At 50.8% G+C, this 27,691-nt stretch overlaps 1 protein-coding gene across 3 annotated transcripts; it reads left to right on the top strand.

Annotated features, from left to right (window-relative positions):
* Positions 1-24,781, top strand: CNDP2 (carnosine dipeptidase 2). Of its 3 annotated transcripts, none has more exons than XM_008013769.3 (12): positions 1-110; positions 3,682-3,778; positions 4,629-4,772; positions 9,072-9,234; positions 12,139-12,227; positions 14,140-14,340; positions 15,777-15,861; positions 16,952-17,112; positions 19,922-20,086; positions 22,168-22,309; positions 22,610-22,757; positions 23,655-24,781. In XM_008013769.3, exons 2-12 carry the CDS (start codon positions 3,719-3,721, stop codon positions 23,722-23,724), a joined length of 1,428 nt encoding a protein of 475 aa, XP_008011960.3. In that variant the 5' UTR covers positions 1-110; positions 3,682-3,718; the 3' UTR covers positions 23,725-24,781. The 3 variants fall into 3 exon arrangements, with proteins under 3 accessions (XP_008011960.3, XP_008011962.3, XP_072862338.1); XM_008013771.3 differs by having other exon boundaries at positions 17-110; positions 3,627-3,778; XM_073006237.1 differs by lacking the exon at positions 1-110 and adding an exon at positions 1,438-1,530.
* The last annotated feature ends 2,910 nt before the right edge of the window (positions 24,782-27,691 follow it).

The following is a 27,691-nucleotide window of genomic DNA, read 5'->3' as shown; positions in this document are numbered from 1 at the left end:
CTGCCCTCCGGACAAGGCGGGGTTGGTGGCCTGGGCGACAGCGGGGCGGGCCCGCGCCGGGGGTCGTGGCCGGGGCACGTGGTGCGGAACCGGCGCCGCGCTTTCTGCTGGTAAGAGGGCCTTGCCTAGTGGGCCTCCCTTCCCTGGAGGGTCTTCCTGATGGACGTTCCTTCCCGAGTGGGCGCCCTGAGCGGGGAACGGGGTGGGCGGGGAGAACCCCGGGCAGCGGCGAGAGTCACGCCTCATTCGTGGGGAAGCGTGGGGCGCCCGGCCGCAGCCACGCGGAAACAATGGTGTCCGGGCTGTTCCCTAGCGCGCGGTCGGGGGCGGAGGCCCGTGACAGCCATGGCCCCGGGGCCTCTCGCACCTCCGGAGGCCCGGAGCCCCGCTCACCCGGGCCACTCATGTCCCAGCAGCGCCGAGCGCGTCCCCGGTCCGCAGGGACAAGCTGGGCGGCGCACTTGGCCTGAGCCTGCGTGGCCCTCCCTGGTGGAGTCGAGTGGAACGACCCTGGTTGCAGATGGGGTTGCGGGGAGCCGGGCGCTGGTCAGTCCACTCCCCTCCCCAGGGGCCTGCTGAGAACTCCAGCCTTCCTCCAAGGGGTCCCTTTCCCAGAGACCTGGGGTGGGGGGTGTGGCGGGACAGACGCGCCCCAGGTTCAAAGGGCCCTGGATAGGGTCCCTAGCTCCCACCAGCATTTAGGCTGCGTTTAAGGCTATAGGAGGAAGCATCTGAGGGGAGACAAAATTCCCATGCCAGCTTGATGATCTGGGGCAGGTGTCTCATTCAGTTGGCTTCAGTTTCCTCATCTGTGAAATAGAGACAATATTTGGTCCGCCTGGACCAATGTCCTTGAGACCTTCGTCCTCACAGACAGGGCCACAAAACTACCCCTCCCCACCGCCTGCCAAGGTCAGATTCCGTAGATCATCCAAGTGTAGACTGCATAAAGAGGCGGAGAACCCGGGGCCTGCTACCGATGCCTTCCTTGTCCCTAACGTTTGCAGGCAGGAGTGGAGAAAGAGAATTCACATTGTGTTTAGGGATCAAGTTCTAGCTTGGGCAGACTGGAGATTTTTTTATTGATTCTTATACAGACATGAAGATGTGATTCAATTATTTGTGTTATATATGCCTTCAATTATCAAGGAACAGGGACTGAGATTCTCAGAACTAGAAGACTCATTTGTGTGTATTGCTGATGGTTCCAGGTGCCACAGCAATTTCTCCTTCCCTCCACCAGTCTCAACATTCAAATCATGTTACTCCCTTGCCAGGCACGGTGGCTCATGTCTGTAACCTCGGCACTTTGGGAGACCGAGGCGGACAGATCGCTTGAGCCCAGGAGTTCGAGACCAGCCTGAGTAACATGAGGAAACCCCGTCTCTACAAAAAGTACAAAAATTAGCTGTGTGTGATGGTGCGCGCCTGTAGTCCCAGCTACTTGGGAAGCTGAGGCAGGAGGATCATTTGAGCCTGGGAGACGGAGATTGCAATGAGCCAAGATTACACCAATGCACTCCAGCCTGGGTAACAGAATGACACCCTGTCTCGATAAATAAAGTTACTCCTTATGAACGTTAGATTTTTAGAGGGGAGTGAGGTGTCATTTAAAAGGATAATGCTTGCTTTTGCTCGATCCAGCATATTGCTTTTACCTTAATTAGTGGTGTTCTCCAGAGCATACAAAAATGGTTCCATTTAATGGCTTTGTAATGGGGGGAGGTGAAACGGGTAACCCAGAAGTGTGAGTGGGAGGAAAAACTGGAACCTGGCCTAACCTGGTTTGACTGGATGAGTGATTAGCAGGAGTTGCTTTTCAGCCCATCTCTGATGGTGGAACAATCTGATCTTTGTTTCCTCACTTTTAGTGAAAGTTGTAACTTAGATAATTACAGTCATGTGTTGCTTAAGGATGGGGATACATTCCGAGAAAGTGCATTGTTAGGCGATTCGTTGTTGTATGCACATCCTGAGCTGCACTCACACAAACTTGGACGGTACAGCCTTCTACATACCTAGGCTATGTGGTGTAGCCTATTGTTCCTAGGCTGCAAACCCATACCTGTTCCTTTACTGGATACTGTAAGCAGTTGTAACACAGTGGTAGGTATTTGTGTATCTAAACATACCTAGACAGAAAATGAATTTTTAAGCTCCATTATAATCTTTTGGGACCACCACTGTTGTTGATGGATATGTTATGTGGCACGTGAATACATTTTTGAGTGACATTAGCTATAATGCCATTGGTTAATTTGACTACAAGAGCATAATATTAATGAGAATGTACCACAGTGAGCTTGGGATTTGTGGCATTTAATAACCAGGAACTCATGAAAATCACCACATGTAGCATATTGTCCTGCTAAATAGGATTTCTTTTAATGTGAACAGGTAGCTTCCCTGCGTACATTTTTGGCAACAGGTGGACGACAATTTGGTGTATTAACACTGATAAACGCCTCTCCGGCGTGCTCATGGGCTCCGTCTTACTTGAGGCTCCTCCAAATGAGTGCCTCAGCGGAGAGATCTGAGCTGGCTGGGAGGTATGTAGCTCTTCCGTGCTCTGTGGCTGGTGTTTGAAGAGGAGGAAGAGAGCACTTGAGAAGGCAGCGGGTGGATCTCCCACCCATCTAGAAATCACATTTGCAACTTGCAGTGCCCTGCGATTTCACCCTGCACAGCAACAGTCACTTGTGAACAGTTGCCACACTTGGTGTCACGGTGGATAAAGTGACCTCTCTGCCGAGAAATCACTTTGAAATCCTATACCAAGAAAACAATGCTCTTTACCTGAAGCACGTCAATGCACAGGCATTTGTCTGGCATGTGGACACGGGGCTGTAGTAGGGTCCTGTCACTCCGCAGCTGTGATTCCAAGGCACTTCATGGCCCCGCAGTCTTGAATTTGCTCAGTACAGCCTGGTGCTTTCTGCTGCAGAAAGCCAATTATAAAAGTCCCAATACCAGAATCATTTTTATATTCATTCCAACTTCTAAAAAGATTCCGATGACGTGTTTTCACCTGTATCTGTAAGTGGGGCGGAAGTTGCTGGGCGTCACACATGGAAGGGGGGTGAGAGCAGGTGTCCTGGAGCCTGTGTGGTCTCCTGGTCAGGTGCTTGTGGAGGTTTAGCTGTTACCCTTTGGCTGTTTCTGGACTAAGATCATCAACTTTCTTAAACTGAATTTGGTTTTCCTTGGGCTCTGTCGTCTGTGTTGTGGGTTTGTGGTGGTGGACACAGGATGTGACATTCTTGCTGAGATCCCTGAAGTGACTATATCCTCTGGGATAACAGAAAGTGGAACTTACTTTTGGGCTTTAAGAGTGTAAAAATTTTTATTAAAGTACCGGTAAAACGAAAAGTGCCTACTTTTAGTTTTCACCGTATTTTCTTCAACTCAGGCCCTCCCTCTGTTACCTGTCATCTGACATGGAATTTTGTGTAACTTTCCTTCCAAGTAAAGGAGGGAAGATTAGCCCCAGCCTCTAACTGGTTCCCAGAGCTTTTGTCTCTGAAGCCGCAGTCACTTCCTGGAGCGTTTCTGGCTGAGGGTGTTGCAGTGCTGGCTGGGAGGGTGGGGCAACACTTTACAATTCTGAACAAGTGCTTTCTGGGCAGGTTGCGGGTCAGTGCCTACTAGAGACAGGACTGACCAGTTGCTCTTCCTTTCAAGAACCTTCAAGATCTGCGGTTTGGGCTTTGGTTGAAAGATGGCGGCCCTCACGACCCTGTTTAAGTACATTGATGAAAATCAGGATCGCTACATTAAGGTAAGGGAATATTCATTAAAATCTGATATTCACTAAAATCCCTATTCATTAAAATCTGATTTAATCCCATGGGGCCCAGAGAAACTGTCAAGAGCTAATATGAATTATGCCATTTAAATCCAGGGTTAGAAGATCTGCCTAGAGATCTGTTCCATTAGCTTCTTCCTACAGTATAGGTTACACTTTTGGTTTTTGATAAAGTGTTAATATATGTTTCTAAGAATAGCAAATCTAATTGAAATTTTTGTTTCATCTCCGTCAACAATTTCTTGTGATAATTACAGATTAAATAGATTGCATTAAGTATATTCTAAGTAATTCAATAATGTTATATATAAATCTGTTTCTTGATGTTAACTTAGAGCATTATGCTGTAAACGTATTCTTCGTAGACACATTACAGATGAAATCTTTAGAATTCTCATTCTGAAAATTATACTTTAGAAAATTTGGCCATTGTCAAGATGATAAATAAGCTAATTTGGACTGTGGCAACATTGGGTATTTTCTGTATCTTTCAGTTGTAATTTAGTTAGATTCAGATAGAAACTTATTTGTGGAACCTGGTACATTTTACATTTACTTCCTCCTTAATCGTTAAAAATAAACCATCTGACATTTTTCTTTTGTACTCTAGTTCTTGGTACAGGGTTAGAACAAACAGTTTTTAAAATCTTAAACCCAAAGCACATGTGACGGGTCTGTCCTATTTCCAGTCAGCCTATTCAAATGCAGCAGCCACGGAGAGTCAGGCAACCACGTGTGCCTAGAACATGGCAACATTGTGGAAACCTTTTCTCCCTCAAGGACACCTTTTCAGAATCCTTTGTTGCTTGTTGTCCACAAACAGAAACTCGCAAAATGGGTAGCTATCCAGAGTGTGTCCGCGTGGCCCGAGAAGAGAGGCGAAATCAGGAGGATGATGGAGGTTGCTGCCGCAGATGTTAAGCAGTTGGGCGGCTCTGTGGAACTGGTGGATATCGGAAAACAAAAGGTAGGAGGCAGCATTCTTTGCATTGCAAGACCACGAACAGATTCTGCCTGAGGGGTTGACAAGACTCCACAAGTTCTTAAAAGGTCTTTCGCTTCAAATACTCCAGACATCTTTAAAACAAAAAAGGAAGGGCCCGATTTGGATGGTAAGTCCTGTACGTGACTGCTTCGGTTGTACTGGGGCAAAGGTCTTGTGGCACTCAGCATTTTTCTCCAGGAAGGAGAACTGCTGACAGTTACTCAAGACTAACTTAATGTAATAGTCCTTCTTAGAGAATGGCTGAGAGTCCCGTCCCAGTGATCCGTAGCTTTCAAACTAGGAAGTTACACTTTATTCATGTCCATTTAAAAATTATAAAGACTCAGGCCGGTCGCGGTGGCTCAAGCCTGTAATCCCAGCACTTTGGGAGGCCGAGACGGGCAGATCACAAGGTCAGGAGATCGAGACCATCCTGGCTAACACGGTGAAACCCCGTCTCTACTAAAAATACAAAAAATTAGCCGGGCGAGGTGGCGGCGCCTGTAGTCCCAGCTACTCGGGAGGCTGAGGCAGGAGAATGGCGGGAACCCGGGAGGCGGAGCTTGCAGTGAGCCGAGATCGCGCCACCGCACTCCAGCCTGGGTGACAGAGCAAAGACTCCGTCTCAAAAAAAAAAAAAAAAATTATAAAGACTCCTCCCAACTCCCAGCTCCCCCCCACACACAGTGCTGCATCCCTGAGCCTTTTTTTTTTTTTGAGACAGAGTCTCCCTTTGTCGCCCAGGCTGGAGTGCAGTGGTGTGATCTCGGCTCACTGCAACCTCCGCCTCCCAGGTTCAAGCGATTCTCCTGCTTCAGCCTCCTGAGTAGCTGGGATTACAGGCGTGCGCCACCACACCCAGCTAATTTTTATATTTTTTTATAGAGACGGGGTTTTGCCACTTTGGCCAGGCTGGTCTCAAACTCCTGACCTCAGGTGATCCGCCTGCCTCGGCCTCCCAAAATGCTGGGATGCCAGGTGTGAGCCGCTTTTTCATAAGAGGTATTTTGTGTGGGGGTCGGTTGCTTTTCGTTGCAGGATTCTGACAGGTGAGAATGGTTTGTTCTCTTCCTAAATGAACAGTCTCACTTTGTGGTACAGTAAGTACTCACGTCATCCACAGGTTCTTAGAAACTGCAGCTTTAAGCAAGGCAGCATACAACAACGGGTCCTTGAATAAGGTAGTTTTGTTCACTTAAAGTCACAGTTTCTAAAAGCCTATCCATGAAGTTGAGTGAGGACTTACTAGGTGTGTGTATGTGTGTGTTTATATATATATATATATTTTTTTTTTATTGGGACGGGGGTTTCCAGGCTGGTCTCAAACTTCTAGTCTCAAGTGATTTACCTGCCTTGGCATCCCAGATTGTCACGCCACCATGCCTGGCCTCTTACTGTATATTATTTCACTAGTTTGTTTCAAATGATTTCAGCCTTATGTTAATTGCATGTTTCATGCCATATATTTTCAATGTTGGTAATATTCTTTTATATTCTTTGATCTAATTACAAGCTTAGGCTTATCTGGGTTCTTTGGCCTGATGATTGGGTGTCAAGCTGAAATCTCAGCCCTAGAAGCTTGGGTGTGGTCGTTCAGTTCAGCATGTTTGTTTCATCAGAGGGAGAGAGTGGAGGCCAGGCAGCTGTGTCCATGGGAGCCCACAGGAGGCTCATGCAGAGCAGGTGCACGCCCAGGCCTCCCGATTCCCCAGGCAGGGCTGTTCATATGAGGTTTTCTTCTGAAAACAAATTTAAGAATTGACTGAAGGTATATTATAACTTCCCACCAATTTCCCCCCGTCTTTGGGAGAATAAACCAAGTTTCTTCATGTTGTTTCTTTTGAGGGTCAGACTCACCTTGCTCCCTTTCCTTTCTTTTTTCCTAATATATTGAAAAATCTAGGTGAGGTAAATCATTTTTAGGAGTTGTTTCATTACAATAGTTATATTTACTTCATTGATCACTGACATTGCTGTACAATTCTTAAGAAAGGGCCTTTCATAAAAAGCTAAATTACTGTTATACTATTTTGAATTACATAACACTGAGTTTTATCAAGGAATTGAAAGATTTCATCACCGGTGGAAATCTTCTGCAGAGATGCTTGTGGCTGTGGGGTGACCACACATCTTCTCTTCTCTTCCTGCATGTCCAGGTGGCAGTGATGTTCTGTTTTTCAGAGTGATGATGACTTGATGCAGGGGTGAAGGTGGAGGTGGGTGTTCTCCTGTGTCAGTGCAGAAGTCGGAGTATTTTCAGGCTGATGAAGGAAAGGTGATGTTTGGCATTTCAGAACAATGTTACCTATGGGCCCAAGCAGTTTCTCAGAAAATGCTTAAGTATTTCAGAGGAGCCCTACTGAGCAGGAATTTATTTAGAGAAAATCTGTGGTCTTTTGAAAATCATTTTTCTGCTCAGGCAAGCTGAGGGCCAGCTGGGACTGCCAAGGCCATGGGTCCCCTGGGATCAGAGCAGGGAGATTTCAGCAACAGTTCTTTGTCCTTGGTGGCTACAGGCTGTCCTGGTGAGAACTGAAGCACAGACACAGCCACAGTGCCACTGGGACAAATGATGGGCATCAGACCATACACTGCACACGCAGCCACAGTGCCGCTGGGACAAATTTCCCAGCCACAGTGCTGCTGGGACAAATGAGGGGCGTCAGGCCACACGCCACACACGTAGCCACAGTGCCGCTGGGACAAATGAGGGGTGTCAGGCCACATGCCGCACACGCAGCCACAGTGCCGCTGGGACAAATTTCACAGCCACGGTGCCGCTGGGACAAATGACGGGCTTCAGGCTACGTGCTGCACGCTGGCAGCCATCAGGTTACAGGAGTTACTTAAATTACTGGGAACACAAATCCTGGATCCCACAAGAATCCCAGCCACCTGCCCAGTTCCCTAAAGAGCTTGCACACTTAGAGGGGGTGCCCTGCAGTTTGGAGGGGACACTTTTCTCAGCCCATCACCAGCACTGTCCTGATCCAGTTGTCATTTCCGTGACGGCTCATTTTACCGCTTAATTGCAAACTGTTAGTTTAACTTCAGTATCACTTTAGTTTGTGTGTTGTGTCTGTTAATACCTATTTTCATGAACAGTATTTTCTGGTAACTAGACTGATACATATGGATGTCATGTTTTAGTATGAACAGTCTCTTCCTCCTACAGCTAAAACCATCCCCTGCCACTTGCTTGTGGCCCTCTGTGATGAGCGTGGGGTGTTTTCCTGCTGGAATATAGGCACTGGTAGAGGAGCTGCGTGGCCACAGGAGTTTTGCTCAGCCTTAGTAGGTCTAAAGTAAAAGATGGAGACCACTGACCTGATGTGAAAATTGGAAAAGACCTAAGATTGCTTTGCCTCCATTTAGATGCAGGGGCGGGCTGGGATGCCTGCCCATCCTCCATTCCTATGGGATTGTGGAACACTGGTAGTGCCTTTGGGACAAAGCTCAGAAGGCGTACCAGCTACCACTAACGTTTTAGAATGGCTAAACGTGAATTTAGATATAGTTTTTTGTTCTTTTTTTTCTTTATATCTTGGTTTATGGCCTTTTCCATGCGTAATTGTAATCTATGCACAGAATTTCAAAAATATCTCTTCTGATTTTAGATTATAGTTGATTTTAACCATCATTTCAGAAAATAATAAACTAAGTTGCATCCCGAACTCAGCCTGCGTGTTTTGTTATGTAAAAGTCAAAGAAACATCAGCCTTTAAGAATTTACCAAATCCAGCCGGGTGCAGTGGCTCATGCTTGTAATTCTAGCACTTTGGGAAGCCGAGATGGGTGGTTTGGCTGAGCTCAGGAATTCGAGACCACCGTGGGGGCAACATAGTGAAACCCTGTCTCTACTAAAATACAAAAAATTAGCCAGGCCTGGTGGCCGGCACCTGTAATCCCAGCTACTTGGGCAGCTGTGACCCTAAGAATCGCTTGAGCCTGAGAGGCAGATGTTGCGGTGAGCTGGGATCACGCCACTGCACTCCAACCTGGGTGACAGAGCAAGATTCTGTCTCAAAAAAAAAAAAAAAAAAATTTACCGAACTGCCTGCAGTTGGCAAACATGATTCTGTGCATGTGCTCTGGAGTACAAGAAAGTCAGGAAGTAAATCTGAATTAGTGCCTGCATTGAATAGCGTGCTTTAAACTGTACAACAGAGGTTGATTGATAAGGACAGATAAGGAAGCGCAAAGTCTTTTAATAATCTCCACCTTAAGTACTACATTTCTTAAACAAAGGCTGTTCTTGGTTCCTTTCCTCTCCATGCTCAGCTCCCTGATGGCTCGGAGATCCCGCTCCCTCCTATTCTGCTCGGCAAGCTGGGCTCCGACCCACAGAAGAAGACTGTGTGCATTTACGGGCACCTGGACGTGCAGCCTGCAGCCCTGGAGGACGGCTGGGACAGTGAGCCCTTCACCCTGGTGGAGCGAGACGGTGAGCCCACGCGTGCCCAGAGGAAAAGCACTGGCTTTCGGAAAGTTACTGCTAGTCCGTTTTTCTGTTTCCAGTACAGACTGTTTTTATTTTATTTTATTTATTTTATTACTTTTTTAAATGTTTTTTTTGAGACAGAGTCTCACTCTGTAGCTCAGGCTGGAGTGCAATGGCGAGATCTCAATTCACTGCAAGCTCCGCCTCCCCGGGGTTCAAGCGATTCTCCTGCCTCAGCCTCCCCAGTAGCTGGGATTACAGGTGCCCACCACCACACCCGGCTAATTTTTTAATTTTTAGTAGAGACGGGGTTTCACCATGCTGGCCAGGCTGGTCTCGAACTCCTGACCTCAAGTGATCCCCTCACCTCAGCCTCCCAGAGTGCTGGGATTTACAGGCGTGAGCCACCACGCCAGGCACAGACTGTTTTTAATATAAGCTAGAAATGGAGGTTTCTCACATGTGCCTCTGTCGCTGAACTTCCAGAAGGCCTACCTTTTCGTGTGCAAACGAGCACCCCATGGCTGGGGTCTGCCAGGCTTCCTCTACTGCTGACACTTTTTCTCAGAATGCACATTTGGAATCAAGGCAGAGCCGTCCTGAAAAGCCTGTCCCCTTGTCCCCCTCCCCTGCCCTTACCGACAGCTGCTTCTACAGTATATGTTAGTGGCCTCCTTCACCCCGGCTGCCTCGGTAGGGGTGGCGATGTCCCTGTTATTCACTGAGTGCTTCCGTGTGCCGGGCACCTGCAGGCCTTTTGAGGCCCGTGCTGTGAGGGACCCCGCAGACCGGCCTCTTTTCTTCCTGCTTCTTCTGGTGTAAAGGCCTTCTGCTTTCATTTCTGAATTTCCACATGTGCCTGCATGGGAGTCTTTGACCAGATGAGGAATCCTCCCACCCTGGTGCTAGGCCCCTCTGGGCTAAATTCTAGGCTCTTCTCTTCGAAGCCCTTCATTGCATCTGTGTTCAAATCTTTCCTGGCCCAGTGTCAGTTGTGTTCATTACTGTGCAAAATTGAAAATGACTTTACTTAAAGCAACATTCCATGTCATTGTCCTTGTCATGGTGGAATTACTAACTTGCGGTGGATTGTAGGATTAACCCTCTCTGTGCACTTGGGTGCCCCTTGAGCATCAGACCCACATGTCTGCTTGACTATGCCCTCACTCCTGGAACTCGCTCTCTCTGAACAGAAGTCCTTGTCTTTGCTCCTTGTCTGCCGTGTTACAGTCTCCATGAATGGCACCATCTCTCTGCCACCTGCACTGGGAGCTGGGTCCCCATCCCTACCAGACTGTCCTTCGGGACCACTGCCCTTCCCACATTGAAAGCTCCCTGTCTTCCTCACCCACTCCACGGCTGGGGCCTGCTCTCCACTTCTGGGCCTTCACGGTGCCACTCCCTTTCTGGGCTGCTCCCAGAGCGACCTCAACATGCCACTTCTCTTCTTGACTCCTCCTGGGGGACTCAGGATGGCACAGAGGGTCCCTCCCCTCGCCTGCCTTCTGCTGGCCCCTTCTCCCACCTGTGCCCAGCCACACGGGACCACTTGCAGCCCCCAGGAGCGTGTGCTGCTCAAAACTGCCCCTGGCCACCTGTGCGGGCGTCAGCCCCGTCACCACTGCCTGGTGCTCTGTGAGGCCTGCCTTCGACTATCCTCTTAGCCCTCCCTGTCCCAGCCTCAGTAGGCTCCTGACTGTCAAGGAACCTGGAAGAGCACCTGTACTGTGGTAAAGCTTCACTGCCAGCCGCCCGGCCTCCCTCTCCTTGTCGGGGAGCCTTGGAGGGTGGGGGCAGGTCACATTTGTCTGCAGCTCTGAGCCAGCACCGTGCCAGCCACTGCAGTTGTTCAGTGTTTGTCGTAGGGAAGAGGACTTTTTTTAGAAAAGCTTATATTTGAGTTTCAGTTTTTGTGAAAAGTTGGGTTTCATTGGTCAAAGGAAATTCCCCAGGTGGTGATGACTTTCAGCCTCATACTGCTGTGGGCTGGGTCATGCTGAGACAGAGGGACCTGGGAAGCAGGCTGAGCCCCAGGAGGTCAGAAGACCAGTTGGGCAGACCCAGGCCCATGAGAAGGCCGCGCCTTGAGGACGGCTCCCTCCTCTGTCTGGTTCCATGAGGCTGGGACGGCGTGGCAGAGGATGGAGGAGGGGTGGGGCCTCGTCTTCAAGTTCTCGCTCACGTTGTCAGCTTCCCCAGAAGCAGGTGTGGTGAGGGGCCACTGTGACTGATGACGCTGATTAGAAGCAGTGTCTTGTCTTTTCAGAGTGTAGTTTTCAGAGTGATAACTACAGGAAGAAAGAAGCAGGCGTTAACTGATAAACATGTTAGTTCTCTGTTTTTTAATCAAATTAGGTGTTACAATTGGGTGGGGGTGACATTATGGTTCTTCTTTGACAACGGTGCCTTGAGGTTCCTCAGTGACTGGGCTTCCTGTCCCCATTGCTCCCCGCTAAGTGACTGGGCCTCCTGTCCACATTGCTCCCAGCTAAGTGACTGGGCCTCCTGTCCCCATTGCTCCCCACTAAGTGACTGGGCCTCCTGTCCCCATTGCTCCCCGCTGCTTTTGGTAAATGGGTTTTAATGAACTAAGCAGCTGGCTGCGACTTCCTGGAGTCAGATTGGAGGTCTCCACCCTGACCCAGTGGGAAGTCGTGCCCCCAGCTGACCACCGTGACCACGGTGGGAGAGGGAAGGGGGGGACTTGGGAGCACACATGGCTTATCTCTTTGGTGATGGCGAATTATCTGACAAATTTAACAATGGTGTTGGGTGGAGACTGGGGGCTCCTGATCTCGGAAGGGGAAGCCTTGCTTGGCTAAGGGGTTATCAGATGTGCACCTGAGACACGCTGCTTCTGGGGTCATTGTAATCATCACTTCATGATTTTGTGGATTGCTGTTCTAGGCAAGCTGTATGGGAGAGGTTCAACTGATGATAAGGGCCCCGTGGCCGGCTGGCTAAACGCCCTGGAAGCGTATCAGAAAACAGACCAGGTATGCCCCCCACGCTGACTTCTGCCTGAGTCCTGGGTTCCATCTGAGCCATACAAAATTAGGCTCTCTGTTCACACAGTGGCTTGTAAAGCTCACAGGAAAAGAGAAGACAAGTGTCCCCCAGCCCTCATCAGCACAAATGATGTTTCCGGCTTTTCGGAAACATTCAGAGTTTAATTGTTTTACAGCTGCTTTAAGGTCACAACATTGGCAACTCAGCATGGTTTTTGCCACCGCATGAAATGTGACTTTTCCGCGTCTGACTTCAGTCTGTGCGTGTGGTCCCTTGCTGGAATGTGGTGCAGGCTTTGTGACATCACACAGGCCCCTCGCTCTCCCTTGCCAGAATGTGGTGCAGGCCTTGTGACATCACACAGGCCCCTCCCTCTCCCTGTGTGGTTTACGTCCTCCTAAAACTGAATTCTGATTTTTAAAATGTATTCTCTGGCTGGGTGCGGTGGCTCACACCTGTATTCCTTTGGGAGGAATTACTTTGGGAGGCCGAGGTGGGTGGATCACTTGAGGTCAGGAGTTCAAGACCAGCCTGGCCAACATGGTGACATCCCGTCTCTACTCAAAATACAAAATTAGCCGGGCATGGTGGTGGGCACCTGTAATCCCAGCTCCCTGGAGGCTGAGGCAAGAAAATCGCTTGAACCAGGGAGGCAGAGGTTGCAGTGAGCCAAGATCGTGCCACTGCACTCCAGCCTGGGTGACAGAGCGAGACTCTGTCTCAAAAAAGAAAAAAAGCGTTCTCCTACCTGTGAAATACCGGCTCATTGTTCAAAGTTTGCTAAAAAACAGACAAGGAAAGAAAAATACTTGCCTAGAATCCAAAGACAATTAATATTTTGAAATTTACCAAGATTTTCTGTTGCTTTTTGCCTAGTTGTGATCATGCTGTATAGACATCTTTGCATCTTGCTTTTCTCTTGTATCATGAGGAAATAAGAATAAGATAAGCATTTTTGTCAAAGCATGGAATGTTAGGTCTGAAAAGGGTCTCAGCCCTGCTGGTCCAGGGGATTACTTTACATGGTGGGGAAGTGACACCCAGAACCACCTGGCCTGGTGCGGCCAAGCCCGCATGCTGGGCGGGAACTAGGAATCCTCTCCAGCCTCTGGCCCCGTGGAGCCCTCAGCCTCAGCTGCAGTGCTGGCACCTCGGGCACTGGGGCAACCCAGGGTGACAGGTGGCTGTGCACGGGCAGAGGTCCTGTGGAAGATTTCACGAGGAGGGCAGAAGAGGAAGAGGCGGCAGGGGAGGAAGTGCATCCATGAACAGGGCTGTCTGGGGGCAGCCTGGGCGGTCTTGAACTAGGACTCAGTAGCTTTGAGTCCTCATTTAGGACCTGCCGTTCTTTAGCCTGCCTGGCCTTTGGCAAATCACCAGCTTCGTGCACAACCTCATTTTTCACCTTTGGGTTTTGGGGTCAGAGTCGGGAGAGCACCTGTGAAGCCACAATGATCCAGATACACGGCAAGGTGCGCACGTTCCCATCGGCCTCCTCAGGGAGAGCAGCGCTTCTCTGCCTGGGAGCAGCGAAGGTCGCACAGGAGGACCCACCCCTCCTTGTGTCGGTGGCTCCGCTGGTATGATCAGGACTCGTGTGCTGTTCTTCGTGTCGTGGCCCTTATTGCAGAGGGAGCGGCACGGGCTTTCCTGGAAGCTCCCCTCGGTCCTGTGGGGTGGCTCCAGAGAGCCCCACCTTGCGAGACTGGACAGGTCCAAGTGGCCCGGAGCCACAGTGGCCTGGCAGTGCCTGGGGAGGGGATGACGACAGGTGCGCACAGAGGCCCATGTGGTCAGTCTGGAGAATGCCGGAGATGTGAAATATGTAATCCTGAGTGTGGTTTCTAGAAGGAAGGTTCGCAAAGCTGAATATCCATTCGTGCTGTTCCCTTCTCACAGGAGATTCCTGTCAACGTCCGATTCTGCCTTGAAGGCATGGAGGAGTCAGGCTCTGAGGGCCTAGACGAGCTGATTTTCGCCCAGAAAGATACATTCTTTAAGGATGTGGACTATGTCTGCATTTCTGACAATTACTGGCTGGGAAAGAAGAAACCCTGCATCACCTATGGCCTCAGGGGCATTTGCTACTTTTTCATTGAGGTACAGTGCCAAGCTGTACGGCTTCACTTTTCTCTAACCCCTGAGTCTCCTGGTTCTTCCAAGCCCAAAGTAGGCAAGGACCCAGAAGTCAGGTGCGCAGGAAGGAGAAGCACAGGGCTCACTTAGTGCCCCAATTCCCAGCTTCCATAAACCACGGTCATACAGCAGGGTGCACAGCAACACTTCAGTGATCAGAAGCTAACACACAGCAGCGTCAAGCTAGGACAATGTGATTTGTAATGTCGCCTTGGAGCAGCTGAGAGGAGATTAAATGCTAGTTCATTTCAGGAGAGGCACACACACACAAAGCATTTTAGAAATACTTCCTTTTGAAGGTTGAAATAGCACTTAGGCTCCTTATCCTGTGACTAAGTGACTGACTGCACGGCATAAGGAGAAACCGAGGCCAGGTGCAGTGGCTCACGCCTATAATCCCAGCACTTTGGGAGGCCGAGCCAGGCGGATCACTTGAGGTCAGGAGTTCGAAACCAGCCTGGCCAACATGGTGAAACCCCATCTCTACTAAAAATACAAAAAGTTAGCCGGGTGTGGTGGTGGGTGCCTGTAATCCCAGCTACTTAGGAGGCTGAGGGAGGAGAATCGCTTGAATCCGGAAAGCGTAGGTTGCAGTGAGTGGAGATTGCGCCATTGCACTCCAGCCTGAGGTACAGAGCGAGACACCATGTCAAAAAAAAAAAAAAGACAAAAAAGAGAAACCAAGGCAGCACCGAGTGTGGGAAGGGCCAGGCCTGGCTGGATTCTGCCACTTACTGGCTGGTGGTCATCTCCCAATACCCCACAGGATGACTGTGGTGATTAAATTAGATCCTGTTTGCAGACGTTGTTTGTAACCTGAACAGTGCTAGAAATCACTGCAGTTGCTGCCCTGAGCCCTCACTCTGAGCAAGGCACTGTTCTGGTTCTAAAAGTGGCCCCTTGTCACCCCCGGTGCTGGGAGGGACACTGCGCCTCTTCCCACTTGCAGGCCAGGAGGCCGGGCACTTTGCAGGCAGCTGCCCCTACGCTGGGTGTGCGGCTACTCAGTGCAAGGGCGAGGTCCGATCCCAGGTCTCGGGCTCCAGGCCCGTGCTGGGTCTCATTCACGTTGGGCCGCCTCTCAGCAGAGGTGCAGGGTCTTTGTGAAACTTCTAGCGAAGGCTTTGAGTGGGATGCAGATTGCCCTGTGGAATGCTTGTACCTGTGGCTAGTGTTACCGTCTTATCTGTGGTTGGCATATGCCACAGATAAGCTGGTATTTTTTTTGTTCCTGCCTAAGTTTTTAATTTGGGAAATGCTTTGCTTTGCTCCCTGAGGGAGCAAATTTTGATTTGGAAAATTGTCAGGCCTTGTAAATGCTCTTTGTTGAATTCACTGTCACATGATAAAAATAAGCTGCCACTAGGCAGCCAGATAGAGTAGCCTTTGTTCCCGTGCAGGTGGAGTGCAGCAACAAAGACCTCCATTCCGGGGTGTACGGGGGCTCGGTGCACGAGGCCATGACTGATCTCATTTTGCTGATGGGTAAGTGTGGGATGGGCGTTCCGTCCGCAGTTAGGGGGAAAGTGGACGCACATGACTTCCGGGCTGTCTGTCATCAGCACTGGGTGCATTTCAGCACTGGGTGCATTTCAGCATTCCACGTGAACCAACTTCCGTCTCGGTTCCAACTGTGCCGCTCCCTCCTTCCACTCACTTGTGCCTCTGAGAGGGCCCCTTGTTTTATTTTTGCCCCTGAAGCCCTCCTGTGCCTGTCGCCACCTGGTGAAACCTTACCCTTCCTCCAGCACCCAACTCAGTCGCCCCCAGGTCCTGTCTGGCCAAGCCCCTCGTGGCAGATGGTGCTGTCCTTCCTTTGGACGTGGTCATTTGACGTCTCTTGCAGGGCGTGTGTTTGGGCCCGTCTTATGTGATAACTGGCCCCGTCCAGGTCCCCCCGCCTGATCAGCTCTTTGAGAGCAGGCGTCTCGTCATGCTGTCCCTGGCGTCCTCCTGCTCTGAGGCCAAGCACAGCCCTCACTTCCCGCAGCATCCACAAGCTCTCCATTCCTCCCCGCCAATGCCAGCTGCCCGCGTGGCACCCACTCTGTGATGCCCACAGTTTACCCTCAGCTCAGGAGCAGCATGTTTCTTGTGGAGTGCGTGTTCAAAAGGCACGTGGGGCAGTGCGGTGGTGGTTAGAGTGGGGCTGTGTGAAGCCAGTCTGCTGATTTGTGTCATGGTCCATGACCAAGGACCATTTCCTTTCCCCACGTGTTCCTCAGTCTCCTTACCTGAGACATGGGAATGCCTAGGCTGCTCCCTCATTGGCTGTTCGGCTGATTCCATCACTGGCTGTTCGGCTGATTACATCACTGGCTGTTCGGCTGATTCCATCACTGGCTGAGCCTGAGGCCCTGGACGGTGCCTGACAGGCGACACGTGCCTGGGACGCGTCCACGAGCATCATTCTGTGGACCGTTGTGGCTACTCTTGGCCCCTCCCTCAGCCGCGTGGCTGTGGGGCCTGAGCCGCATCTCTCCTGAGCCCGGCTCCCTGGGGTCAGTGCAGGAAAGAGCAGCTCGCCTTGGCACGGCCTCCCCTGAGTGCTGTAACCCTCTCCCGCTTCCCTCAGGCTCTTTGGTGGACAAGAGGGGGAACATCCTGATCCCCGGCATTAACGAGGCCGTGGCCGCCGTCACGGAAGAGGAGCACAAGCTGTACGACGACATCGACTTTGACATAGAGGAGTTTGCCAAGGACGTGGGGGCGCAGATCCTCCTGCACAACAACAAGGTGCTGATTCAGGCCTCGACCCTGCCACCTGCCTGGGCCACGCTGTGACACAGGTGTCCCCCAGGCCCTGTCACCTTCCCTGGCTCCAGGGGGTCTCCGAGGGAAGGAGCTGGAGTGTCCAGTGCACATGAGTCAGCAAACAGTGGAGAGACTCAGAAAGCAGGCTGTGACCAGGTTGCTGGTTGATGGAATTTTTTAGTATCAAAATCTACTTTTAATTCCATCAGACCTGGAGAAGCATGCAGAGGGGACATGGGCTGGCTCCTGCTGGCAGCGGCTCTGCCATGTTTGTGTTTATAGAGTAACCTCCTTACCACTGGACCCAGGGATCATGTAAGCCACACCAGAGCCGAGTGCTAGGTGGAAACTGCCGAATGTTTACCTCACTGTTAGGGGAAAAGTGGGTCATGACTTTTCTCTAGGCTGTAGGTTTATGCGGTATAGATGGAAGTTCTTCAGGCTATAGGTTTATGCGGTATGGAAGTAAGTTCTGCAGGCTGTGGGTTATGTGGTATAGATGGAAGTTCTTCAGGCTATAGGTTTATGTGGTATGGATGGAAGTTCTGCAGGCTATAGGTTTATGTGGTATAGATGGAAGTCCTGCAGGCTATAGGTTTATGTGGTATAGATGGAAGTTCTCCAGGCTATAGGTTTATGCGGTACGGATGTAAGTTCTCCAGGCTATAGGTTTATGCGGTATGGATGGAAGTTCTCCAGGCTATAGGTTTATGTGGTATAGATGGAAGTTCTTCAGGCTATAGGTTTATGCGGTATGGATGGAAGTTCTCCAGGCTATAGGTTTATGTGGTATAGATGGAAGTTCTTCAGGCTATAGGTTTATGTGGTATGGATGGAAGTTCTCCAGGCTATAGGTTTATGCGGTATAGATGGAAGTTCTCCAGGCTATAGGTTTATGCGGTACGGATGTAAGTTCTCCAGGCTATAGGTTTATGCGGTATGGATGGAAGTTCTCCAGGCTATAGGTTTATGTGGTATAGATGGAAGTTCTTCAGGCTATAGGTTTATGCGGTATGGATGGAAGTTCTCCAGGCTATAGGTTTATGTGGTATAGATGGAAGTTCTTCAGGCTATAGGTTTATGTGGTATGGATGTAAGTTCTCCAGGCTATAGGTTTATGTGGTATAGATGGAAGTTCTCCAGGCTATAGGTTTATGTGGTATGGATGGAAGTTCTTCAGGCTATAGGTTTATGAGGTATAGATGTAAGTTCTGCAGGCTGTGGGTTGTGTGGTATGGATGGAAGTTCTGCAGGCTGTGGGCTTATGCAGTATAGATGTAAGTTCTGTGCCATTGATTCAGCCAGCATCAGTTGAATCAAGCAACTCAGCCCCTGGGACACAAGGGAAATAAGGCCCAGCTGGGCTCTTGAGTTTTGTCTCCCAGAGACAGACGGGCAAGAGCTCTGGAAAGATGTGCTAAGGCCCACACTGGGCAGTCCCAAAGGCTGTGCGCCTGCACGAGGGGAGAGTCATGGTGCTAGGAGCGGCTGAGGCTCATCAGAGGGTCCTGTCGGCCAGCAGAGGTGCAGGGCAAGGCTGGCGTGCCCGGTGAGCAGGAGCATGGACATATTGGCTGCTTGGGGACAGACGGGCAGTGGAGTGAGGCCTGGGACCAAGACTGACATGCTGGCCTGATGGCCTGGGCACGGCCGTGGAACTCTGGGTCTTCCTAGGAGGCGGTGAGCCCTGCCAGGCTTTGAGTTCATCGGTTCTTGCGTTGGGAAGGATCATGGGTTGGGGTGTCGGAGCTGAGTCGGTGGAGCTGGGAGACCCGTGAGGCTGTTGCAGGCGCGGGAGCCTTGGCTGGCATCAGGGAGGAGCCTCTGGAATAGGAACAGAAGGTTCCCACTGGCAATGCCTGGACAGTGATGTCATGGACCCAGGGGTTGGGTGCGGGGAGGAGCGGGCCTGGGAGAAGGTGGGTCTGTTTCTCCTGCCCTGTGCCTCAGGCTCGTATTTGCTTCTGTGTATGGTGTTTTAGGGCCTCGTCTGTACCTCCCAGATAACATTGAGCTGTTTGGTTCACAAACAGAAATCTACATATTCAGTGGCTAAGTCACTGAGGAACTTTCTGGAATCCCCTTTAGGGGCACACCTACTCTCTTGACCCACCTTCTGCTGCAGGGATGTGGGGGGCGGGGGCAGGCAGGAAGGTCACGGTGTTGATGACACACTTGGGAAACAGGAGAGGAAGTCTCTGCTGGTCTGAGGAGATGGCATCATCGGTATTCACGGGCCTGTACCAGATTTGCTGGTCAGCCTGGCTGTCCTCTCTCAGTAGGAATGGGCTGCACGCCTATGTCCTGTGGGCCTGGGAGAGGCCTGCACACAGCCTGGGCTACATCCCCCCTTCCTCCTCCGGGGAGAGGCCTGCACACAGCCCGGGCTGCATCCCCTCTTCCTCTTGGTGCCTCTGGCTCATCAAGAGCTCCAATGTCTGTGGGACCTCGACACCCCCAGTTCTACAGGTGCTCAGTGGCCAGCGTGGCTCTCCTAGTTCTGCCGGGTGGACCTGAGCCACCCACACTGCAGCGAGAAGCAGTAAAATGCCTCACCTGAGGGTGTGCAGCCTGTCAGGGGCCTGCTTTGTGCTGAGTCACTCGCCGCAGCTGCAGAGTGCACCGGGGCAGGGTGCCTGCACCTGGACCGCCTGCCTGTGGTTGTCGGGGTCCTGGGCCAGGGCCTGTCTCACACCGCTGATTTCCCAGACAACATTCCCAGCTCCTCAGTGAGCAGACAGGGCTGGCACCGAGTGCCTGAGGTGTCCCTGAGCCTCTGATTTTTCTGCAGAAAGACATCCTCATGCACCGATGGCGGTACCCGTCTCTCTCCCTCCACGGCATCGAAGGCGCCTTCTCTGGGTCGGGGGCCAAGACCGTGATTCCCAGGAAGGTGGTTGGCAAGTTCTCCATCAGGCTCGTGCCGAACATGACTCCTGAAGTCGTCAGCGAGCAGGCATGTGGGGCTGGGACACAGGGCGGGGGCCAAGAGCTGCTGTGTCCGGGCAGAGACTTGGGTAACAAAGGCTCTTACTAGGCAGACACCCAGGCCACGCATGCGCCCTCTTCCTGGCTCTGGCAAAATCAGTAATCATAACGGCAGTCGTGATTCAGAAGCTAATCTAAGATAATGCATCACATGTAAGTGACCTTTGTTACTGATCTGGCCTTTGTTACTAAAATCTGGCCTTTGACCTTACCTCAAGGCTCCAGGACAAACACCAACGTTGGGCCAGGTGTGTTCTGGTCAGAGTCCCGGAGCCACCCCTTACCATGGTACTGTGTGGAGGGGACTCTGGTGGCTGGAGGTCAGCCCAGCTTCTGACTGCCCTGCTCAGCTGGGATTCATGGGGAAATAGAGTCGGAGTCTTTCCACTGGGAACGGGAGCCTGGGGCTCGCCCTTCGTGCTCAACACTGAGGTCTTGTCACTAGGAGGAGTCCCTGGGCCAGCGCCTGGCTCTATCCTGGGTCTGGATGCAATGTAGCCTGTAGTCATTTATTTTATGAAGTGCTTTCGGTCTGCTCAGGCTGCCACAATAAAGACCACAGACCGGGTGGCTTACGTGGCAGAAACGGATTTCCCACTGTGTCGGAGGTGGGTGAGTCCAGGACCAAGGTGCCGGCAGCTGTGGCATCTGACGAGGGTTCCTCGCTTGTCCTCACATGGTGGAGGGCAGGCTCTCTGTATCTTCTTACTCAGGCTGCGTCCCACCCTTCTGGCCTCATTTAACCTTTGTCTAAATAAGGTTTAGAAAAAGAAAAAAAAAAAAAAACCTATTAAAGAAAAAAAGCCAGGCTTTTAATAATTCAAGTTAGTTTTATTCAGGCGTCTCACTGAGGACTGCGGACTGCGGCCTGGGGCCCGGGAGCAGCCTTCATGAGGTCTGGCCAGGCTGCTCCGAGACAGCGGCTCAGCCCGCAGCTCATCTGCAGGCGGGGGAGCTTCGGTGCGTGCAGAATCACATCGCACCTGCTCAGATGTTACATTCCAGCCAAGCCACACTGAGCCTCAGTGTAAGAGCGCGTGTGGCCGTAGGTCACAGAGGCACAACCACTAATGCGGTCAGACGCTATCTCACGTGTGGGAAAAGGTAAGGACAGGGTCATTTATCTCCTAAGGAATGCAGCGACTCGGGCAAGAGGCAGGGCGGTGCGTGCTCCCCCGTTTTGTCTTCAAAGCATCTTTCCCGAGAGCTGCAGGTAGTGGCAGGGTGAGCCTGTGAAATAGGCCGGCAAGCGGATCGGCGCACACGCAGTTTCTCACATTTGTGACTTTGTCTCACACCTTAGTTACTTCTGTTAAGTTCCCAAATGTAGTCACAATGGAGTTTAGGGCTTAAATATATGAATTCTGGGGGCACACGAACATTCTGTCCAGAATATAAAGCAGGTCAGGGAAGATTGTTTTTATACGTAATTTAAATAGTTTCATCATTTGGAAGATCTTTGGAAAGAGTGAATTGCTTGATACTAAAACTTTGTCTTTTACTTTGAAATAACTGGGTTTTATTTTTTGATAGGAAGTCCCCTCTTTCTGGCCGGGCGCGGTGGCTCACGCTTGTAATCCCAGCACTTTGGGAGGCCGAGGCAGGCGGATCATGAGGTCAGGAGATTGAGACCATGGTAAAACCCTGTCTCTACTAAAAATACAAAAAATTAGCCGGGCGAGGTGGCGGGCGCCTGTAGTCCCAGCTACTCGGGAGGCTGAGGCAGGAGAATGGCGTGAACCCGGGAGGCGGAGCTTGCAGTGAGCCCAGACCGTGCCACTGCACTCCAGCTTGGGCAACAGAGCGAGACTCCATCTCAAAAAAAAAAAAAAAAGAAGTCCCCTCTTTCCTTACTCTCGTTACATAGCTCAGTATTAAGCGACAGAAAATGAGACTCATCGTAGACTCAGCATAGACCCGTTGCAGACCTGTCAGAGGCCAATTGTAGTCTCGCTGTAGACCCATGATAGCAGACCCGTAGGTCACTAGCATTGGATCGAATGCCAAGCTTATAAAGCATTGTATGTCTGTCTTCTATTTGTGGTTTAGGTCACAAGCTACCTAACTAAGAAGTTTGCTGAACTGCACAGCCCCAACGAGTTCAAGGTGTACATGGGCCACGGTGGGAAGCCCTGGGTCACCGACTGCAGTCACCCTCATTACGTGGCTGGAAGAAGAGCCATGAAGACAGGTTGGACACTCCTTGTGGATGATGCTGGGCAGGGCCCTTCGCATGTCTGATGGGACTCTCATACCGCGTGGGCGCGTAGCTATGTCGGGGCACTGCTGTATGGTTGGGCATGTAGTTAAGTCAGCATGAGGACACCGGTGTGTGGGAGGAGCCTGGGCCCCTGGCAGACCTCGAGCATGGGTTTGCTGTCCCCAGGGCCTCGCACGGGGTCTGACTGAGTGCGACTGAATAGTGGTCTGAGACAGATCCCCAACCTTGGGGCCCCAAAGCTCACCGTTTATTTTATTCCATTTCCCCCAGTTTTTGGTGTTGAGGCAGACTTGACCAGGGAAGGCGGCAGTATTCCCGTGACCTTGACCTTTCAGGAGGCCACGGGCAAGAACATCATGCTGCTGCCTATGGGGTCGGCAGATGACGGAGCCCACTCCCAGAATGAAAAGCTCAACAGGTGAGAGTCCAGGGTGCGGCCCAGGTTGGCGTCTCCTGCACAGCGTCCCTCTCATCCCTTCCCCTTCCCACCGTGTGCAGCTGCCAAGAGAAGCAGGTGGGGGCGATGGCCCGTGACCTGCCTTTCTGTATTTGTGTGAAGCGGGAACTTCAGATGGGAGGCAGGACGAGGCCTTGCAGGAGCGGGTGCTAAAAACAAGGTTCATGCAGTGTTGATCTGTGCACTTCATCTACCCCCTCTCCATTTCCTTTTTGTCCTGTTCATTTTTCTGTGTCCTTTTTGAGGAACTGCAGTATCATTGCTAACTGCATGTGTTGCTGCTCTTCACATCCCTGACTTGGGCGGACATGATGGGGATTCTTCCCACAACAGAGCGGGTGCAGCCTCTGAGCCAGCCTTGGGAGCAGGAGGGGCCCAGCAGGCAGGGGTCTCGGGCAGTTCCGGGAGAGGCCTCTGGCCCCTAACATAGCTGAGGAGGGCAGAAGGCAAGAATGTATCCTGTGGTAACCAAGGCAGAGGATCAGGGGCTAAGACAGAGGCAGAGACCCTGCAGGAAGGAGGGAGGGGGAGACAGAGACCTGGCCGAGAGGACCGGAGGGGAGGCCTGGTCTTCAGAAACAAGTGGATAATGGGAGGAGCCTATGATCCAAGCTTGAGATTCACTAACCAGGCACTAGGGGATGAGGATTGGTCTCTGGGCTGGGCAGTCAGACTGAAGCTGCACTTGAGAACCGGGGTGCTGAATTCTGAAGGCAAGCAGTGCTCGGGGCCCCCAGGCTGAGCTGGGGGATGCTCCCCAGGAAGAAGGCAGACTGTCTGGGCTCAAGAGGAGTCGCCTCGCGCCTGGGTGTCGGCTCACACCACCAGCTGACACGACGATGTGTTCCTCTTTACTAGGCATAACTACATAGAGGGAACCAAGATGCTGGCCGCGTACCTCTATGAGGTCTCCCAGCTGAAGGACTAGGCCCGGCCTCCTGCGTGTCACCTCCGACGAGAAGGAATCCTGCCCTCACCTCACCCTTTTCCGACATGCCCAGGGAAGTGGAGGTTCCCTCTTTCCTTTCCCTCTTGTCAGGTCATCTACGACTTCAGAGAACAGACACAAGTGTATCCAGCTGTCCATGGGTAGAGCTACCCGATGGGCTTATGAGTGACCTAGAGTGACAGCTGAGTCACCCTGGGTAAGTTCTCGGAGTGGTCAGGATGGCTTGACCTGCAGAAAATACCCAAGGTCCAAAAGCACAAGGTCTGCAGAAAGTTCTGGTTGTTGACTGGGTACCACAGTTCACACTTACAATCCCAGCACTTTAGGAGGCCAAGGCAGGAGGATCACTTGAGGCCAGGAGTCTGAGACCAGCCTAGGCAACAAAACAAGACTCTGTCTCTACAAAAAGTTTAAGAAATGAACCAGACATGATGGTGTATGCCTGTAGTCCCAGACACTCAGAAGGCCGAGGCAGGAGGATCACTCGAGACCAAGAGTTTGAGCTTGCAGTGAGCTATGATTGCACCACTGCACTCAAGTCTGGGCAATGTAGCGAGACCCTGTCTACAAGAAGTTTTTTAAAAAATGAGCCAGGTGTGGTGGTGCACGCCTGTAGTCCCAGCTACTCAGGACACTGACGTAGGAGGGTTGCTTGAGACTGAGAGTTGGAGGCTGCAATGAGCCGTGACTGCCCCACTGCACTCCAGCCTGGGCGACAGAACAAGACCCCATCTCAAAAAAAAAAAATTCTGGTTGTCATTGAATTGGGATAAACAGAGAGTTTGATGCCTCTGCCTTCTGTCTCAGGTGATGCATTGCACATTTGGGATATTTGGAAAGGAAATGAGGAGAGAAGTCAGGGCCTCCTCTGATCTCTCGCTATCTGTGGGTCCTGTCCTTTTCTCAAGACCTTCACCATTACTGGCGTTTTCCTGTCTTCTCTTTAGTATGATCCCTCAAAACCTCACCTAACTGGAAGGATGATTTTGTCTCAGTTTGTACTCCTAAATAAAAAGTAAACATGACACCTCTAAAAGAATCGCTCCATCTGAGTTGCTCGCGGCGTGCACAACATGCTTATTAAGTGAGGTCTGGTTGATGGTGTCAGCTCAGGGCAGGGGACAGCAGGCAGGACCCAGAAAACAGAACCCAGGTCTTCCCAGGTGAGCACTCCCTCCCCATCCACACAAGTGGAGGCTCACTCATGGCCCCCTGCATGGTCCAAGAAGTATCCCTGTCCCTGTCCCTGCTCCTTACGGCTGTGGGGCCACAGGAAGTCCACCTGGCTTAAACAAAGAATTGATTGGCCCAGTTCACGTAAAAGAACAGAGTAAACTCAATAAAAGGAAAAGGCTCCTTGAAGTGGTTGGTTCCAGGGCTGGAGAGGGGAAATGCAAGATGAGTCCGGACCCTCTCACGTCAGAACGTAAGGATGTGCCCTGAGGGCATGGGGCTGTATCCAAGGACACAGGAGCCAGCCTGGAAGAGCTCGCAGGGGCCCAGGGGAGCAACTGGAGTGAGAAAATAGCAGTAGTGTTGGATTTTTACTACAGAATAAATAACAATCTGTGAGTTTATACTAATATAAATAAATAAAGCGACAAAGTGGGTGAGAAGGAGCAGTGCTCCTTGATGAAGAATCTCCGCTCGTGTAGGAGGGAAGTGGGAGATCCAAGCTGGAGCAGCTGCTGCTGCAGGTGAGACCCCTGACACACTCATAAATTGGTAGGCGAAGGTTTAAGGAATGGGATATTTGCATAGCTTGAAAGCACCTCCCAAGGGAAAAACAGGAACTTCACAGTGGAGAGACCTGGCAGGTGCCCCTCTCAGATCAAAATGAACTTGAGCAGTAATGACACATCCACACCAGGCACTCCTGACACCACTGGACCTAATGGGTCTGACGAACTGCTGGTTCTGTGAACTTGAGCCTCCGCGTCCTCCTGTGTCAGAAGAGCACAAACCACTTTTGCGGAGAGGTTATGAAGACAGAAATGACCCTGTGACCCCCTTTGCAAAAAATGAAGAACTGTTCCCACTCATGCATGAAGCTGGATCTTCTCAAGTGGGAAACAGGCATGGTAAATAGATACTGTTTCAGCCTGTGTAATCTGGGACCAGTTTTTTTTAAAGCAAGTCTAAAGTTTTTTTTCAGACTACTGCAATATGGTACATGATAGGAATATTGAAATTTATTAAAAACAAAAGACTTTCTCTAAGTGTCACTTCTAAGTTTTATTCAAAAAGCAGATACATCTTAGGTCCTTTAGAGAAAGGTGTTTCATACATCAAGAGGCATTGAAAACTGCAGCCACTTGGCCCTCTAAACATTACATTACTAAACTATTTTATTGACTGAAAAGACAAAATGCCTTGAAAAGTGTCCATGAATCCGACGGTGGTCTGCAGATTCACAAATGAATTATTTGAATATTTCTAGAAGAGCAACCATAGATCTATGTCCATACTATCTACTGGCCTAACAGTTGCAAGAAATTGTATTAAATGGAAAAATGTGAGAAAGTAAATATCTACTGCCTGATATTGGAGGGGAAAATTGCTACTATGTCACCCAAGTAAGGAGCTGCCAATTTTAGGGATCATTTCCCTTTAAAAAATGATTGACAGTACCTTTAGGGGGAGTTAGAGTTCCTCCCAAAGGATTCATTCATTACTATTTATATAATTCATGTTACAAAGGGCTTTAAAGATGTTTGTCTAATGTTTCATTGCATCCCAGTGAAATAGGAGGCTTCGTCCCTGTGCTATAGAGGGGAAAGGCCTGAGAGCCGTGTGGTGGCCTGCCATCACTCGGCTCCTGGGAGGCAGCCTTGGGACCCAGGCCTCCCCCCTTCCCCTCCCCTTGCTGGGGGACATTCATGGCCTCCCCCCGTGGCAGGAGGCCAGTTGCTCCTGGTGTGCACTTGGCCTCCCGCCTTTCCCACTGAGGTCTCAGTATTTCTCCTTCTGGTTTCCCGCATGGTGATTTCTTGTTGACAGCTTTGGTAAAGGTGCAATTCATAGACCAAACAATCCACCTGTTTAGTGTGAACAATTCAGTGGCTTCTCGTATAGTCACAGAGTTGCACAACCATCTCCAGTTGATTTCAAAACATTTTCATTGCCTCCAAAAGAAACCCAGTACCTATAACCTATCACCTCCCCCACACAATCGCCCTGTCTCCCTCAGGCCCAAGCATCCACTCATCTACTTTCTGTCTCTATGGACTTCCTTTTTTCTTTTCTTTTCTTGTTTTTTTGAGATGGAATCTGGGTCTGTCACCCAGGATGGCATGCAACAGCGTGATCTTGGCTCACTGCAACCTCTGCCTCCTGGGTTCAAACGATTATCCTGCCTCAGCCTCCTGAGTAGCTGGGATAATAGGCATGCGCCACCATGTCCGGCTAATTTTTGTATTTTTTAGTAGAGACGAGGTTTCACCATGTTGGTCACGCTGGTCTCGAACTCCCGACGTCAGGTGATCTGCCCACCTCTGCCTCCCAAAGTGCTGGGATTACAAGCATAAGCCACTGCACCTGGCCTGGACTTTCATATACATGGAATTATGTAATATATGGCCTTTAGTTTTTGTTTGTTTGTTTTTAAGACACAATATCTTGCTCTGTCACCCAGCTGGAGTGCAGTGGCACCATCTTGGCTCACTGCAGCCTCAACCTCCTGGGTTCAAGTGATCCTCCAGCCTCAGCCTTTCAAGGAGCTAGGACTACAGGGTGCGTGACTGTGCCCAGCTAATTTTTAAATTTTTTGTAGAGACGGGGTCTTGCTATATGACCCAGGCTGGTCTCAAACTCCTGGCCTCAAGCAATTCTCCCACCTCCGCCTCCCAAAGGCATGAAGCCGCCATGCCTGGCCTAATATGTGGTCTTTGTGTCTGACTTCCTTCACTCAGAAGAACGTTTTCAAGGTTCATCCATGGTGTCCCAT

The sequence above is a fragment of the Chlorocebus sabaeus genome, chromosome 18 (genome assembly GCF_047675955.1).
Source record: "Chlorocebus sabaeus isolate Y175 chromosome 18, mChlSab1.0.hap1, whole genome shotgun sequence".
NCBI lineage: Eukaryota > Metazoa > Chordata > Mammalia > Primates > Cercopithecidae > Chlorocebus > Chlorocebus sabaeus.
Note: the sequence above shows the minus strand (reverse complement) of the source record. Positions and strands in the feature narration are given on the sequence as shown.